Source organism: Pholcus phalangioides, unplaced genomic scaffold (genome assembly GCF_987345545.1).
Source record: "Pholcus phalangioides strain wild (caught in Gottingen) unplaced genomic scaffold, Ppha-v1.0 ptg000042l_1, whole genome shotgun sequence".
NCBI lineage: Eukaryota > Metazoa > Arthropoda > Arachnida > Araneae > Pholcidae > Pholcus > Pholcus phalangioides.
In genome coordinates this window covers 25145657-25161613 of record NW_028301628.1, presented here as the reverse complement: position 1 = coordinate 25161613, position 15957 = coordinate 25145657, and the positions used below count along the sequence as shown (strand labels likewise).

General features: G+C 34.8%; 1 protein-coding gene across 2 annotated transcripts in view; it reads right to left on the bottom strand.

Annotated features, from left to right (window-relative positions):
• LOC149064685 (follistatin-related protein 5-like) overlaps positions 1–15957 on the bottom strand; it is a 353698-nt gene that overhangs the window by 15129 nt on the left and 322612 nt on the right. For both annotated transcript variants that reach the window (XM_089254722.1, XM_089254723.1), the window contains exon 4: positions 21–245. In XM_089254722.1, the coding sequence (XP_089110848.1) occupies positions 21–245 (225 nt within the window). The remainder of the gene's footprint in view (positions 1–20; positions 246–15957) is intronic.

Here is a 15957-nt window from a genome sequence, read left to right as displayed (position 1 = left end):
CTTGAGAATTCGATACTTACATTCTTTTTTCTGCAGACATTGTCTCTTGTGGTCGATGGTGATCGGGGTGTCGGTAAGGCAAGCCGTACGGTGTAGTTCGCAGTGGTTGACGTAGTAGTTGCCATCGGATCCGCACACGGGCTTCTTGCGTTTCTTGCAGTACTTGTGGCAGACGCACACTGCTTCACCCAGCTTATTTACCTCGCACTGTCTCCATCTACCGCAAGTCGTAGTTCGGCAGGGATCTACCCAAGAGAAAAAAACCGTATGTAATTCATCAATAATGGTTAATGGTAAATAAAATGGTTAATGGTAATAAAAATTAGTGCCGGCTTCACTCATGGGGGGGGGGGGGCCTCAAGTACAGGGCTCATGGAAATTGGATCTAGTTGAAATTTTCTATAGTAACCATGTAACTGGGTAGGCGGGGAGGGGGGGTATTTCTAGCCATGTGTACGGAGCTCAGAAAAACCATTTTGCTCGGGGACGTATGAAATTTTTATGACCATCGTCCCCAACTTACGACATAGGTGAACACAAAGACGGGGAGGAGGAGCTGAGGGGGAACACCCTTTCCCAGTTCAGCGAAAAAGTTGTATTATTTGTGTAGTCAGCGGGTGGAGGCGGACATCCGCCTCACTGTTCACTATACACATCCTTGGTGATTCGCCCTCCTCCTGTTGGAGGAGTCTGTTTCGGCTCATCTCACAGGATCCTATGGTACAGTATTTCTCAACTACATCCCAACATGTACCAATTCGTTAGAAATTCCGCAGAGGAATATGGACGAGGTACATGTGTGGTTTACTAGTAGTAGTAGTATGTCTCAACTTGGGGTCATATGCCCCCTCCCCCCTTTTGTGGTTTTGAGATAGTGTAAAGGGGCCACGGAAGAAAATCTAGTTTAAGTGAAGCGATGACAGGCTGCTAAGGTTGGGGGGGGGGGGCACAAAGAGTTGTGAAAAAAATTTAGATGTAAAGGAATGAAGCTGATAAGTTATATATTGCGAAGAGAGTGTGTGTGACTACTTTCAAAATAAAGCAGAACTGCCCATAGAACCAGGGCACTCTTTACCCATGGGCTCCATCTGGACACTGCACGGGGGCCGTATGTGGCCCTCATGATAATATCTGATGCAATTTTTTGAGAAGAAATACAGTATGCAGAGGTTGGTATACACAGAAACTGCCAACCATATGGGGGGCCTGATAGAATCAAGGCCCATCCAGGACCTGGGCCTGATGTCACTGGGAAAGGGCTAAATGATAAGATTCGGTACCATGATTTGCGAGCGTAAATAAATACTTTAACCTGTTGCTTCCAGCTAAAATCATTTGATCATTTTTGTCGCACCACAGTCATTTTTTGCACACGCAGGCTAATTAGACCGAGACCTAGAATTTATTGCTGATTCCGAACGGCGCCCTTTTTTTTTATAATCACCGAGAGATTGGTGCGCTAAATCCTCGGTGTGGGGTTAGTAATTTTTTTACTAACCCCTGCAGTAGTAATTTTTTTTCTCTGGTTACGTCGATGTTTATTTTGCACCCCTGCGTCAGGAAAGTATCTGACAAGGACGAACCGGGTATCGAACTCGCGACACCTCTAAACATCCTTTGACATTTTAGACGAGTATCTTATCGACCTGGGCTACCGCGCTCCTGCTTCCAGCTAAGAACGGAGCCCCAGAATATAATTTTGCCTGATGGCCCACGGTGTTTAGACGGCACTGCGTGGAACCTTCACTCTCACCGAATCAGGGGTCTACCTCATCCATGAAATTTTTGTTCACTACCAATTCACTCAAAAAAATTAATTCAATAGGTATGGACGAGAGGTGAGGGGTCCCGGATGAAGCGAGGGGAGGCGAGAAAAAAGGTTAAGAAACTGCTTTGTACACATAGCTTCAATCCCCTCCTGGATCATTCTATCATCTCCCGGGGGTGGGGGAAGATATCACTCGATTTCGGAAATACTAACTGAAACTATTAAAATGAAATAACCCAAGGAAAAAGATCATCAATATGGGATCAAAGGTTGATACGTACGGCCAATCTAGGGTTAGCCAACACCACCTTCATTTTTCACCACCATCATAATATAGTTTTAATTGCAATAGGAATATTTCCTTCAAAATATTTAGAATCGATTGATGTGAATGATATATTAGAAAATACGGAAATATTTAGCTTATTTTGTAGACGTATGGTACGGAGACGGAAAGACCATTAGAATACAGTCCTCCCGAACGAAGTTGTAACATATTGTAATCTTAATACAACCATGTTACAAACGACATTTTTGTGGGAAGGAAACCAATACTGCTAATAGGCATTTCATCAACACATTTTTCCCACGAACATACAAATGTATTTCGTTCTATTTATGTAACATTGAACATGGAATTCGTCTTTTGAATCGAATTCCAATTTTTTAAAAGATAAGTCAGAAAATTAGATTATTTTCCAGTAAAAAAAATCGATATCAGATAGGATTTATTTCCACTTTTTTTCGTTCAATTTTACGCAATTATCGAAATATTGAACGAAGTCGGTACACAAACATACAAATATCACTAAAAAATATCTATTTTGTTTTTTAAATAAACATTTTATTTGAAAATAATACGATAAACATAATCGAAATAGTTAGATTTAAAAAAAGTTTAATTCCAATTTTCAGGAAAAATTTCGAATTTTTATTAATGAAAGCCAATATTCTAACTATATCGATAAAAATATTAAAATAGAAAATTGTATATGCATGTTTTTAAAATTTGATAAAAAAAATTTCTGCAATTTTTTTTAAGTTATAATTTCTGAAAGTTGTATATTTTTTAAATTCGATATAATTTTGATTTATTTCATTTTATTTTCACAATTCAGGAAAGAAATTAAATTTTTCGTAATTACAGCCGACGTTTTAGCTTCATTCGAAAAAAATATATAAAAATTCATCAAATATATATATCCTATTTTTAGAATTCCGTATAACTTTGAAGAATTTAATTTTTTTCTAAAATTTAAGGAAAATTTTTCATAACGAAAGCCGGTATTTTAGCTCCATTCATAAAAAAAATCAAATACAAAATTGTATAGTTTGAAAGTTGACGTAATATTTGAATTCAGTTTTACAATTATAATTTTATAGTTCAATAAAAAACTAAGGAAAAACATTCTGAATTATCCTCATAATTAAAAAAAAACAATTTTTTTCTATTTCATTTTCAAGAGCTTTTTCAGAAAAAAAAGCAACCTAATTTTCCCAAAATATTTAAAAATAACAACAATATCCGAACTCATTACGCATTCAGTAAAGTAAATAAATCCTGTCTAAATTGATAAATTAACGTTAAAAAAGGCAACATTCATTGGAGCGTGTTTTGAAAAGCATCAGTGAACCGAAATATTCAAATTTTCTCTTCTACTTTTTTTTAAAAGAAAACTTTTACGAGGAAAATCACAGGAGAAAAAGGAAAAATATCTTATGAATGGAATATTTACGATAATTTTGTTTTCTCAGTTGAACATATTTCAAATTCTTTCTTAAATCCGCGGGAATAAAAAAAATTATTTCTTGAAGAAACTTATTCAAAAAATTTTTTTTCAATTCATTTTCTCCAAAAAGAAACTTCTCTAGATATAAAATAATAAAATTTTAGGATATAAATCGTAAAAGAAACCATTTTTTTTTGTCCTTTAAGTAAAAATGGATCGGGAATTATTATTATTATTATTATTTATTCTTTTATCAATTTTTTTTATTTCTAAGATGTATTACGTCATTTTCTTAAAAATGTATTATATTTGGAGAGAAAAATATTTAGTTAATTTTCTTTTGGGAAATTGTTATTAATGGCGGAATGCAATTTGGATTGAATATTGACGATGGGAAGAGATTTTCGTGTGGAGATATGAGAAAATTGGTTGAAATGTTTATAGGATTTGCGTTTGCAGGAAATTAAAGAATAACATATGCAGTTATGATTTATGAAATTATTTAGAATGAATTTTTTTTGCATGCATAAAATAAATTATTGTTACTATTTTGTTATCAACTCAGCGAGTAATGCCTTTTTCAGAGTGTCTCGAACAACAATGAATTTGAATTATATCATGGTTAATATTGTTTTTTGTAACAATTTTAAGACTTATAATGGTTTCCCTACAATTTTGAGATTAGCAAAGATTTTTCTAACAGGTCTACAATCACTATGGTTTTACGACAATCTTGTGATTGAATTTTTTTTATGAGAATAATAATACCTTGTTATTCGAGATTGATTAGGGTTTGCGATACTTGTAAGATTAATTAAAATGTTTGGTGAAAATTATAGATGTTTACATTTCTCTGTAGTAATTTTAAAGTTAATTAGGATTTTAAAAAAATTTGCGATTGATTAAGGGTTTCGTAAACATTTCTGAGACTGTTTAAAAATCGTAATCAGTTTTGAGATATATTGATGTTTTGTAAAATAAATTTGAGAACGATTGCGAATTAGTTAACAATTTCGAAATAGATTGCTAGTTTGTAAACACTTTTTGAAATGGATTAGGGTTTTTAACACAATATTTTGAAATTTCGAGATCGAATCGGATTTTGTAAACAATTTTGAAATTTTGCAATGGTTTTTCAATACTTCTGAGTTTTTCACAATTTTATAGCAATCAGTGTAGCAGTTTCCAACCTTTTGAACTCTGCAAACGTGGAGTCATTTTTAAAATTGATTTGTATGGCGGAGTCCTCAGAGGTTTATTTTTTATTTATTTCATAAATTGACCGCTTCATTTTATTTTGAAATGGAACGAAATGAATGAATATGAAACATTTTTTTTAAATTTTGAACTGAATGAAACGAAATTAATCAATATGAATCAATATTTTTCTAATTATTTAAAAAAACTTAAAATATAATCAATTTCACATAAAAAATATCACTAGAAGAATCCATGAAAATATAGCACGAAAATCCTAAAACTTACGTAATTAACAACTTACCGTTACATTTGATAGTAATTATTACCGCAACAGTAAATGAAAAATTATACGTGGAAATAAAAAATCATGCAATGAATCGAAAGTACGTAAATGAATTTAATTTCAGAAAAGAATAAAAATTCCAAAAAAAAGGAAAGAGAAGTACTCAATATACCATGCCGTATCGAAATTCAAAGTTTATAAAACTTCAAAGAAACCATCGATGATAAAACAGAAAACAACAAAGCTCTAAATCCTCACAATCCATTATCGCTGCACTTTCCTCCCCCAATGACAATAATAGACTAATAAAATACTTGGATGGAGTTACGACACCGATACTAGAATCGTTACAGTACAGTTAAGTTCCGAGAAACTACACCATACTACCATGTAGTACGATAACACCACACAAAATGGAGAGATTTCACTCTCTTTTAGAGAATTTCTCAGGAGAGGTAGTGCTTTTTTTAAAAAAAAAATAAAAATAATAACGATAATAGTAAAAAAAAATGGCGATATCGCCACGAGAGCAGTATTGCATTTAAGAGCTCTCGGTAGCTCTCTCTCTCTCTCTCTCTCTCTTGAGAGATGTTCGAGAAAGAAAGGATATCTCACTATATCAGAGAAAGACTGGCAACGATCACGAAATGTCGTTTTCTGTTAGTGTTGGACTCAGATAGGAATGTTCACTTGGTATCGGTACTATTTTTTTAAGAGAAATATTATATACGAGTACTTATATATATATAATAATGTTTCGAGATAAAAACTTCGGTAGGAAAGTTATATATTTTTTTATTAGCTGTACCTACGGCAAACCTTTTACTATTGATCCCTTTAGAAGAGAAAATCGAATTTAAAAAAAAAGAAATTTATGTAGCAATGAAATAATTGAGAAGTTAAATATACGGGTTATAATTAAAGTAAAGATGAAGTCAGATTAAAAAATTATTCATACAAAAACTCAGTTAATCTTTAGTATGAATACTATTTAGTAGACCAAAAAAGTGTTCAACCTTTAGGAGAGTGCGAGCCACTTCATTGATTTGAAAACGTGTCGCGGGGCACTTAATTAAGTGATCTGGCCACGGGTCACTTGAGCGATCGGTAGATGTGCCGCGGATTACTTTGAGTCAGGGGTTCTTAAACTTTTTCCATCCGCGACTCAAAATCCAGCAATATCAGTTTTGTGACTCATTTAAGTGTTTGTTCTTAGAAATCCGTGAAACCATTTATAACAGACTGTAAGTGAATTCGTACGGAAAAAAATGTCGGAAGTCCCTGTTTGGGTCGTTACCCATAGCTCGAGAATCCCTAACTGTAAGTGGACTTATACTACCCATCTCGAAAGTCCTTGCGAAACAAGTAATCAAGTTTGGGTTGTGACCGATAGCTCAAAAATCCTTGGCGTAAGTGGATTCGTAAGCCCCGTTTGGGGAAGTCTCTATGAATCAAGTTTGGGTAGTGAAACGACCCATCTCGGAAGCCTCTGCGACCTAAGTTTGGGTCGCGTCTCATAGGTTACTGACTAAAGTACCTGACTAAAACACCTGACTAAAGTACTCTGAAACTGTTCCGCGGTTATACGTAAATATGCCGCTGGTCGCTCAAGTGATATAGGAATGTGTGTGTCACTTAGTTCTATTTTTTTTTAAATATAAAATTAGGTTTTAGGTCAAAAAGGGCTACAAAAGGTGACTCTAAGAGCCGCATTTGTCCCGCGGGTCATGGGTTGAGCATGTATGCAGTAGACCATGGGTACACTACCTTTTCAGCTTTTGTGTCATTTCTTCCAGCAGCAAATACAGGGGTGGTGAAAAGTCCATGACACATTTTAAAAATTGATTTAAAAAGAGAGCAGCCAATTGGCATAAGAAAGTGTGGTTCCCACTCAAATACATATTATGGTGTAAAGATTTTTTTTTAATTAAAAAATAATTCAAAAACTCTACGTAAAACTTTAAATGCGACAGAAAAAAATCCACAATTTTAGTGTTTATTACGATTTGTGTTCTTTAACCCACATTTCATGCGACATTCTTTGAATTATAACAACAGATTTTTCGTTGCAAATACCAATTTAAGCAGTTCGATCTTTCATTGGGTGAGGACCTTTTCTAGAATGGACGGTATCGGAAGGTGATAATTTTAAATTTCATGTGCTGTAATTGTATTGTGTGTAGCAACTAGCTGCAAATAAGTATGCCCAAATGCGAAGCAGCTCATTTCTGTATCCCGAAAAATAAGGTTTTCGAATGTCGTTGGTCTGTTTCGCCAACTATACTACTTAACCATCTATTGTCCCGTGTATATCTGAATATACATGGCAAATACATGGTCAAAAAACCCCATTATACCAATTGCTATTCTCATTTTTTTTTTGTTTTTTTTTTTGGAATTTTAAAAAGTACATCTTTTAGTGGCATTTCAGTACGCAATACAGCTATATAAGCACAATACGTTTTTTAGTAGAAAGAGTTGATTCCTTGTCAGTATCATTTATTGAGAGCTGCTGAAATTTTATGTATTCGGAGATTTATAAAATCACACAAAATCAAAGTGTTTCGATGATGGCACGATTCCATGCGTATCTTTGTGGGCAAACATACAGAACAGAAAAAACAAAACAGACATCGCTAAAACAGGAAAATTTTGAATAAGAAAATCGTCAAATATCCACCGTATTCTAAAAAAATTGGCAACCTCTTAGTTCCTGCACAAATAGTATTGAATGAAAAGAAGTTTGGTTCAGTGGCATAAGTGAAAAACGTAGGCTACATAATCTTCTCTAAAGAAAAACCTCACACTTTCTCTACGAAAGGTCACATATAAACTTAATCTACTTTGTGCAACGATTGTAGGAAACCCCTGGTGACTATTTAACTGATAATTATTTTCGGAACAAAAATACTTCTGCAATAATTCAATAAATATTTAATGCAAAAGAAAAAATTACTCTAATGCTGTGTATGCAGCATTGACCAAAATATATGACTTTGAAAATAAAATAACATTTTGAACATCAGTGAATAATCAATGAAATACAAATACAACGCCACAACAGGCAAAATGCCCAGCGAGGTGGCTGAGAAAAAGATGCCCATAACAAATATGGATGTCATATATTTCCACAAAAACACAGCAACCCAATTAAAAACTAAAATTATAAACAATATATATACACATGATAAAATACTATACAATGCCCATAATGTATTTATGGTTGTCTTAATGTGATCATCATCATCTGATGCAGCGATTACCGGTCCGAAGGAAAAAATTTATTGCATAGTACATTCCACTTTACTCTGCAATCGTTGATAATTAATAACCAATCAAACACAACACTTCTCTCTTATGTCTATCAGATACTTTGCAGATTATTATGGGTTCGAAAAACGCAGAATATCAAATACAGTGATCATGAGAATTCTCGGCACCGCAGTCTTTTCCTCATGAGCAAGACATCATTAAAAAACACAGTAAATGGGTTTTTTATCGATTGCGCAAAGGTATTTATGTAAAATATATAGACTGGACGTAATTTCAGCATTGGTGCGTATCTTAGTGGGGAAAAAAAACAGAACAGAAAACACAAAAAGATAGACACTGTGAAAACCGAAGAAGTCTCAGTGGGAAATCCTCCAATATACACCATATTCTGCAAAATTGGCAATCTCTTACTCTCTGAATTAGTCACTGCAGAACAGTATTGAATGGCAAGAAGTTTGATTCGGTGATATAAGTTGAAATCGTAGTCCACATTATCTTTTCTGAAGAAAAACCACACACGCGTTCTCTACGAAAAGGTCACATATCCACTTTCAGCAACAATTGTAAAAAAACCCAGATGGCTATTTAATTGATAATTATTTTCGAAACAAAAATACTTTTGCAATCATCCATTAAATATTCAATACAAAACTTTTGATTGAAAAAAATAAAAACCCCCCTAATGTTGTTTATGCAGCATTAACCAAAATATATGACTTTGAAAAAAATAACATTTTCAACATCATTGAATCCATCATATGATGCAACGATTACCGGTCAGAAAGAAAAATGTTTTTATGCATAATGCATTCCACTTTATTCACAATCCTCGATAATAAACGATCAAAATGCCACAATTTCTCTCTTGTGTCCATCAGATACTTTGCAAAGGATTATGGGTTCAAAAAACACGGAATATCAAATACAGTGATCATAAGAATCCTTGGCACCGCAGTCATTTCCTCATGAGTAAGCCATCACTGGGAAATCACAGTTAACAAAAAAAAGAAAGAAAATGAACCAGCTGTTAGAGAGGAAAAGATAGATTTGATGTGGCAAAGAGTAAGAAATAAGTATAATTTTTTTTTTCATCTTCCAGATGTATCCTCACTGTAATAGTACTTACTAGTCGAGGCAACATTAGTGATAGAGACCACCAGAATGAGACACAAAAAAAAAAAGAAGAAAATCCAGAATCAGACAGAATAGGAAAACAGTATAAAGTGAGAAAATGGTAGAGAAAGAGAGGAATAAAATAAAAGGAAGAAGAACGATATCTGCATCTAATGTCCTTTTAATCACAAAATCAATGCTTGAAACAAAAAAAAGAACTAAAAATGGAGGGCGATAAAACCTCTGGAACAGAGAAAGTGTAAAGTATAAAGAGAGAGAGACGATTCTCGCGTGAAGACCAAGGAATGGATCCATGGACAAAAGTGGGATCAGTGCCGTGTCATTATCAAAATCCATATGCGTGGATTTTCTTTCTTTTCTTTTGTACTATTGCATACCTTCTCTCTGATTAAGCATTCACTTGTAAATCATCCTTGATGTCTTCAAGGAATCTCCCCCCCCCCCCCCACAAATCTTGGTCACTCTTGGAATGATCGAAGTTTCCGTTATGGGATGAAGAACCTCATAAATAATATGTGCGCTTGTTTCCTCATGGATGAATCGGACGGCGTGGGTATTCGACGCATGTCCCGTGGGTCACGTGTCACCCTCGAAGGTTTTTGTAGTGGCCCGCCAGTGAAAAGGGTTACATAGTTATAGAAATGCTGGAAAAAAACACCTTAACGGTGAAAACTATTCCAGAATTTTTCCAATTTCCTTTCAGAAAACGTTAACGAGCGAACTAACTTTTGAATTAATGAGAAATAGTTTCAAAAATTTTGAAAGAAATCATTTTAGAATTATTGAAAAAAGTGATTCTATAATTCTTGAAATAAATATTTCCAGAATTGATGAAAAATATTTTTAAAATTATTGGAAAAAAATCGTTTCAGAATAAATACAAACACAAAGGCCACAACCGGCGGATTGCCCAACGAAGTGGTTGAAAAGAGATGTCCATGAAAAGTAAGGATGTCAAATATAACCAAAATACAGCAACCCAATATAAAAGCATATACAGTTTAACTTGGTTAATTCGAAGTCCAAAATCACTGGAAAAAAAGTTCGAATTACCCAAATTTTGGATTATTCAATCAATCTATCATGGATCCGTGAAATGACTACAAATTGCAACTTATAATCATCAACATTCACACAGGATAATATTTATCAATTATTAAAATTTTATCTTCAGTTACAAAACTGTTTCCCAAGTTTTAATAATTTATAATTATAATAATTGAGCTTAGCTGCTACATCATACCCACTGCTCGCTGATGCTTCAGCATCACTGCTAAATTTCTCGACCATGCCCAAAGCCTGATTTACGGTAACAAAATCCATGATAACCCATTACGAAATTGTTTCTCAAATTTTGCTTATCATTCTTATGCTCTATCATGGAAATATATTTTCATTAACGTATCACATTTTGTGCTTTCGAATACATACTCTTAATGATGATAAAAAAATAATCAGATATTGAATGGTACTCTCTTTGAACATAGGTTGAACAACATAATCGGTATTAAGTGGTACACATTCTCGATGCACTACAGCTGAACGAAGTTAAAATTGCTCATTTACTCATTTACTCATGTCATGTAAAAATGCTCATTTACTCATGTCAAAGAACTAGCGCAGAAAAAAAAACTGAATTTTCTAGATTTTTATTTGTTTTTAAAAATTTACTATTAAACAACTTGGTCCAGAGAAGCAAAATTTGGCTTTTTCCAAACGAAAATTTCCTCGTATATAAAATCATGATTTTTTCGTCCAACTTCGATTTATCCAAAGCATTCGGGAAAAGAGATATAGATGGCTTTTTTCTCAGCCAGAGATATCAACGAAACAGTAATTTTCCGGATATTATGCTGAGGTGAGCTCGGAAAGAAAAGCCATCACGTCTCCGCCGGGACTCGAACCCAGGCTCTCTTGCAGGCTACTAATGCCTCTACTTCAGCGCCTCACGACACAGTGCGTGAAATTTGGAAGGCAGATTCATGTGTCTCCAGTGGTGTAGATGGTAGCATGGTTGCCCGGTATGCAAAAGGGCCTGGGTTCGAGTCCCGGTGGAGACGTGATGACTTTTCTTTCCGAGCTCACCTCAGCATAATATCCGGAAAATAACTGTTTCGTTCATTTGGGAAAAAATCGAATTAAACAAGAATTTTTAAATTTAAATTAGATAGAAAACTCAAGGAGAGTTCGTAAGAGTTCGAATTAACAAAGTTGGAATTAACCAAGCTCTACTGTATTACGAAAGAAACAACTATTATGGTTGTTTTATCTAAATATGGATAGCTTCTCGATTTATCCCACTATGTCTATCGTACTTCTTTTTGAACGTGTTAATTGCGTTAGAACTCACGACCTCTGGTGGAAGTAAGTTTTTTAATTTACTAAAAACCCTATTGGAGAAAAATTCCTAGCAACACCACAACCTAAAATTTTCCTTTTACCAATCCATGCTGGTGTCCCCCGGTCGAAGCAGTTGATTGACGATGCATTAATAACTCATGGTCCATCCTATCCATCCCGTTGGAAATTTTAAACACTTCGATCATATACACCCCCCCACCCCCTACACCAGCGTTCCTCCAATGTGAACATATTTAAAAAAAAAAACAAGTCTCTTCAAAGCTCAGACCTCGTGTGCCATCAAAAGCACGCGTGGCTCGTCTCTGCAGTCCAAGTCCATGTCCCTCTGTAAGTATGGTCTCCAAAACTTTGCGGCATACTCCAGTCGAGGGCGGACTAAGCCTTGGAAAAGAGGAAGATTGACTTGAGGAGAACGCGAAGAGACCTTTTTTTGGAGAATGAAACCGAGCATTCCATATTCGATTTTTTCACCCCACCGCTGAACAATATTCAGAAAACCTGAACCTAAAGAAAGAAATATTTGCAGGAAAAATATATAAAGATTCGCATTCGATAAAAAAATAATTTCAGAATTAATGGGGAAATTCCTTTGTAATGAAATAAGTTCTCAGAAGAAAATAAAATTCTCTAATAAATATGATTCCACCCACGTGTTCTCTGCTCGGAGCGATGGCCTCATTGGGCACACCCGTTAAGATCGCTATGTGAATCAAGTTAATGCAGGATGATCTGGGGAGAGGGGGCCCTTGGGCTTCATATAATTTTTGTTCGGCGTGAAATGTCTGAAAGGTTGAAGACCCCCTGAACTAAAGTGTTACTGTCAAACTTAACGAAATTAATATATATATATATATATAACTTTAAATTTACATGCAAATTTAAAGAAAATTCTGAGTCATTTAATAAGGAGGGAAAGAAAATTTATTACCAGATCACGTATGTCTTTGTACATACAGTACGTGCTACCAATGATCTCGTGGGACCGAAAACTCTTCCGTGATCCAATGAAAGTCGTTGATTTGATTCCATTCCCTTGACTCTAATTCAACCATTTGTGAGGTTTATTATTATTATTATTTGGTTTATTTTCTCGAGAATTCGTGAGAAGATTAAGGGAAACTTCATTAGTATCAGTACATGTGTCATAGCTTATCTTTTCTTTCTTACGTCTTTTCCGTAATGAAACGGCAACTCTTACCGAGTGATAACAAGTATTTAGGGATACAGGGTGGCCTGATAGTGCGTGAAAATTAATGGAAAATTGAGAAATTATGCAGTTTATCAGAAGAATATAGACATTTCCAAACAAGACTTGGAATAAAAATCGTTGCAGAGGGATTTATCGTTATATTGAATATCGTTGTAGCGAGGTCTCGCTATATAGTCATTGATTTCATTCATTTAAAAATGAAAAAAAAATTGTCTCATAATCATTCATCTATTTAGTTCATTTCAAAATTAAAGGAAATGTTTCATATTCACTGATTTCGTTTCACTCATTTCAAAATTTAACAAAAAAAATTCATAATTATTTCCTTTATTTCGAAAATTTTTAAACATCAAGAAGTTGAAAATTCTATGTAGTACATTCGTTAATGCATAAAACATAGAATGTGAAAACGTTAGTAGTCAGAATTCGTGGAAAACTGTAAGTCGCGTTGATTGTGAAAACATTTATTACCTTTGAAGCTACTACAAAAAACAAATCTCGGAGTTTTTGATATACGAACTTTTTCGTTCACCCTGTATTTTACGTATTGTGCTCCGTGTTAGAAGTACCACATTCCCGCCTCCCCCCTTCCGCAAGCATTCCGTAAAACTCGGTGGACACAAACTTTGGAATTTATGGTCTGGTCCATTGACGACATGCCGAAAAAACGATGTTCAACGAGAAGATCATAATACGCATTCAGCCAATTAAATTGATTTTTAGAATAAAGTTATTTAAGAATCTGAGACACGCGAATTTCCTGGCATGCCGGAAAATACGAGTATCCCCCAGCATGCTGATTTCCCTCGCGGTTCCCCGGCATGCCGGATAATGTGAGGGGAAAACGGCATTATCGAAATCGACCAGTATAGGTATATGTGTTTCTCCCTAGAGAAAAACTCCCGGCAACACCACAACCATAATTTTCCCTTATTAAACGATACTGGCGTCCCCTTGTCGAAGCAGTCGATTGACTGTTTATTGATAACTCATGGTCCATCCGATTAATAATTTTAAATACTTCGATCATATTCCCCTGACACCTGCATTCTCCCGATGTAAACATATTCAAGAAAGGAAGTCTTTCTTCATAGCTCAAGCCTTGTGTGCCAACAAGACCACGCGTAGCTCTTCCCTGAACCCTCCGCCCTTCAACCAAGTCTATGTCCCTCAGTAGGTATGGTATCCAAAACCTTAAGGCAGTAGTTCTCAAACTCTTGTCACCCGCGGCTCCCCAGAATTGCCCAGTTCGTGGTTTATCCGTGGCTCCATAGAATAGTTATGTAGATATTTTCAATCATAAAAGAACCACTTCAAAAAGTATAAATCGGCACACAAACCAATATCTGCAGTTCGCCGTGACTCACACATTGGGAAACACTGCCTTAAGGCATATAGCTAATAAGAAATAATTAAATAATAATTGAATTAATTGGTTAAAAGCAAATTAAAAGACCATTTATTCATGTCTCGCGTTCAAAAATGCAAGATCAGAGATTAACCAAAAGCCTTGCATATTCTATATTGGCTTTCGTCAGAAATTCCAAGACAGGAATGGCGATGGGAAATATATACGATAAAAATAAAAGCAACAGCGAATGGATTGGAATGAAATAAATACGTAAAAAGCGAGAGAAAGAGAGAGAGAGGCCTGATATCTCGTGTAGCGAAGCGTGTTGCTCAATGCAAAAGGCGGAAGAACCATTCACGTGTTAAAAGAAAAAGCTAAAGGTGGATGCGGAAGATACGGAGCCCATCCGAACGGAACAAGATATTGGAAGACATAGAAAAGAGGACCAAGTACTAAAAGATGGAGGAGAAGCAGCAACAGAGGATACGAAGCCTTCTCGATCACACAAAACTGCGCAAGCAACACTGCTATTGCCTTGGGACGTTTACAAGAGGGGCCCTAAGAGATATCCTCGAGTGTGTGCGTATGTTCGAAATAAATCACGGAGTAAGCGTTAGTTCCCTAGTAACGGATGGAATCGCGTTTATTCATGTTCATATTTTCTTACCGCTTTCTTTTCTTTTTTTTGAAATTTTCCATGCCTCTTGAATTAAATTATAATTAAATTTTCTATACTTTTCCTATGCATTGATATCCGAAAAAAAAAATTAAAATTTATGTATAATACAGGGCGGACAAGAAGTTCTCGGCATATTTTGGAAATCAATAACCCTTTCAGACCCGAGCATCTAATATTTTTAGAAAAAAATTAACTTTGTTCAAATTTTTTTCAACCATAATGATGCAGGGTATATTAATCTTCGCATACAGTTTTTTCCAGAATTTTATTGCTAAATATTATGTAATGAATCACAATTTTCTTGGAGGCAATTTCTCCCCTGGAAGCCATCTTAAAAACTTCCTGAAAGTTCAACTTTTAAGTGCTCCCCTCTGATGAAAGCACCCTCAAAGTTCATATCCACCATATTGCTAACTCAAAACTTACACAATCCTTTAAGTCAGGGCTTAATTCCCTGAGGTCAAAAGAGAAAAAAAATCTACAGTGAGAAAAAGGCAACCTATGGATTTGTGACACCCAGTTTTTATTTTTAAATAAATCAAAGGAAGTTCAATTTTCACGCACAGGCGGCACTGAAAAATGAAAAACTCATATTAAACTCACTTTACATAACACATAGAATGCAACTTAAACACACAAACAGTGTATAATTAATGTTTATGAAAATTTTCGTTACGTAAAATTTCAACATGAGCACCTTTTCGGCCGTTTAATGTAGCCCGAGCTAAAAAGGGTGCTCATATTGAAAAGAGGTAGTTTCATATGACGCAAATTGTCACAAAAATTTGAATTTGTTTCTGTTGCATTTTATACGTCATGTAGTAGATGTTTTAGTTTTACAGCGCCACCTGTGAGTAAAAAATTTGATTTTTTTTTTTAATTTATTCAAAAGAACTCTAGGCCGTGATAATTATTTCAGTACAAGCCGTGATAAGTATTTCAGTACAAGCCGTGATAAGTATTTCAGT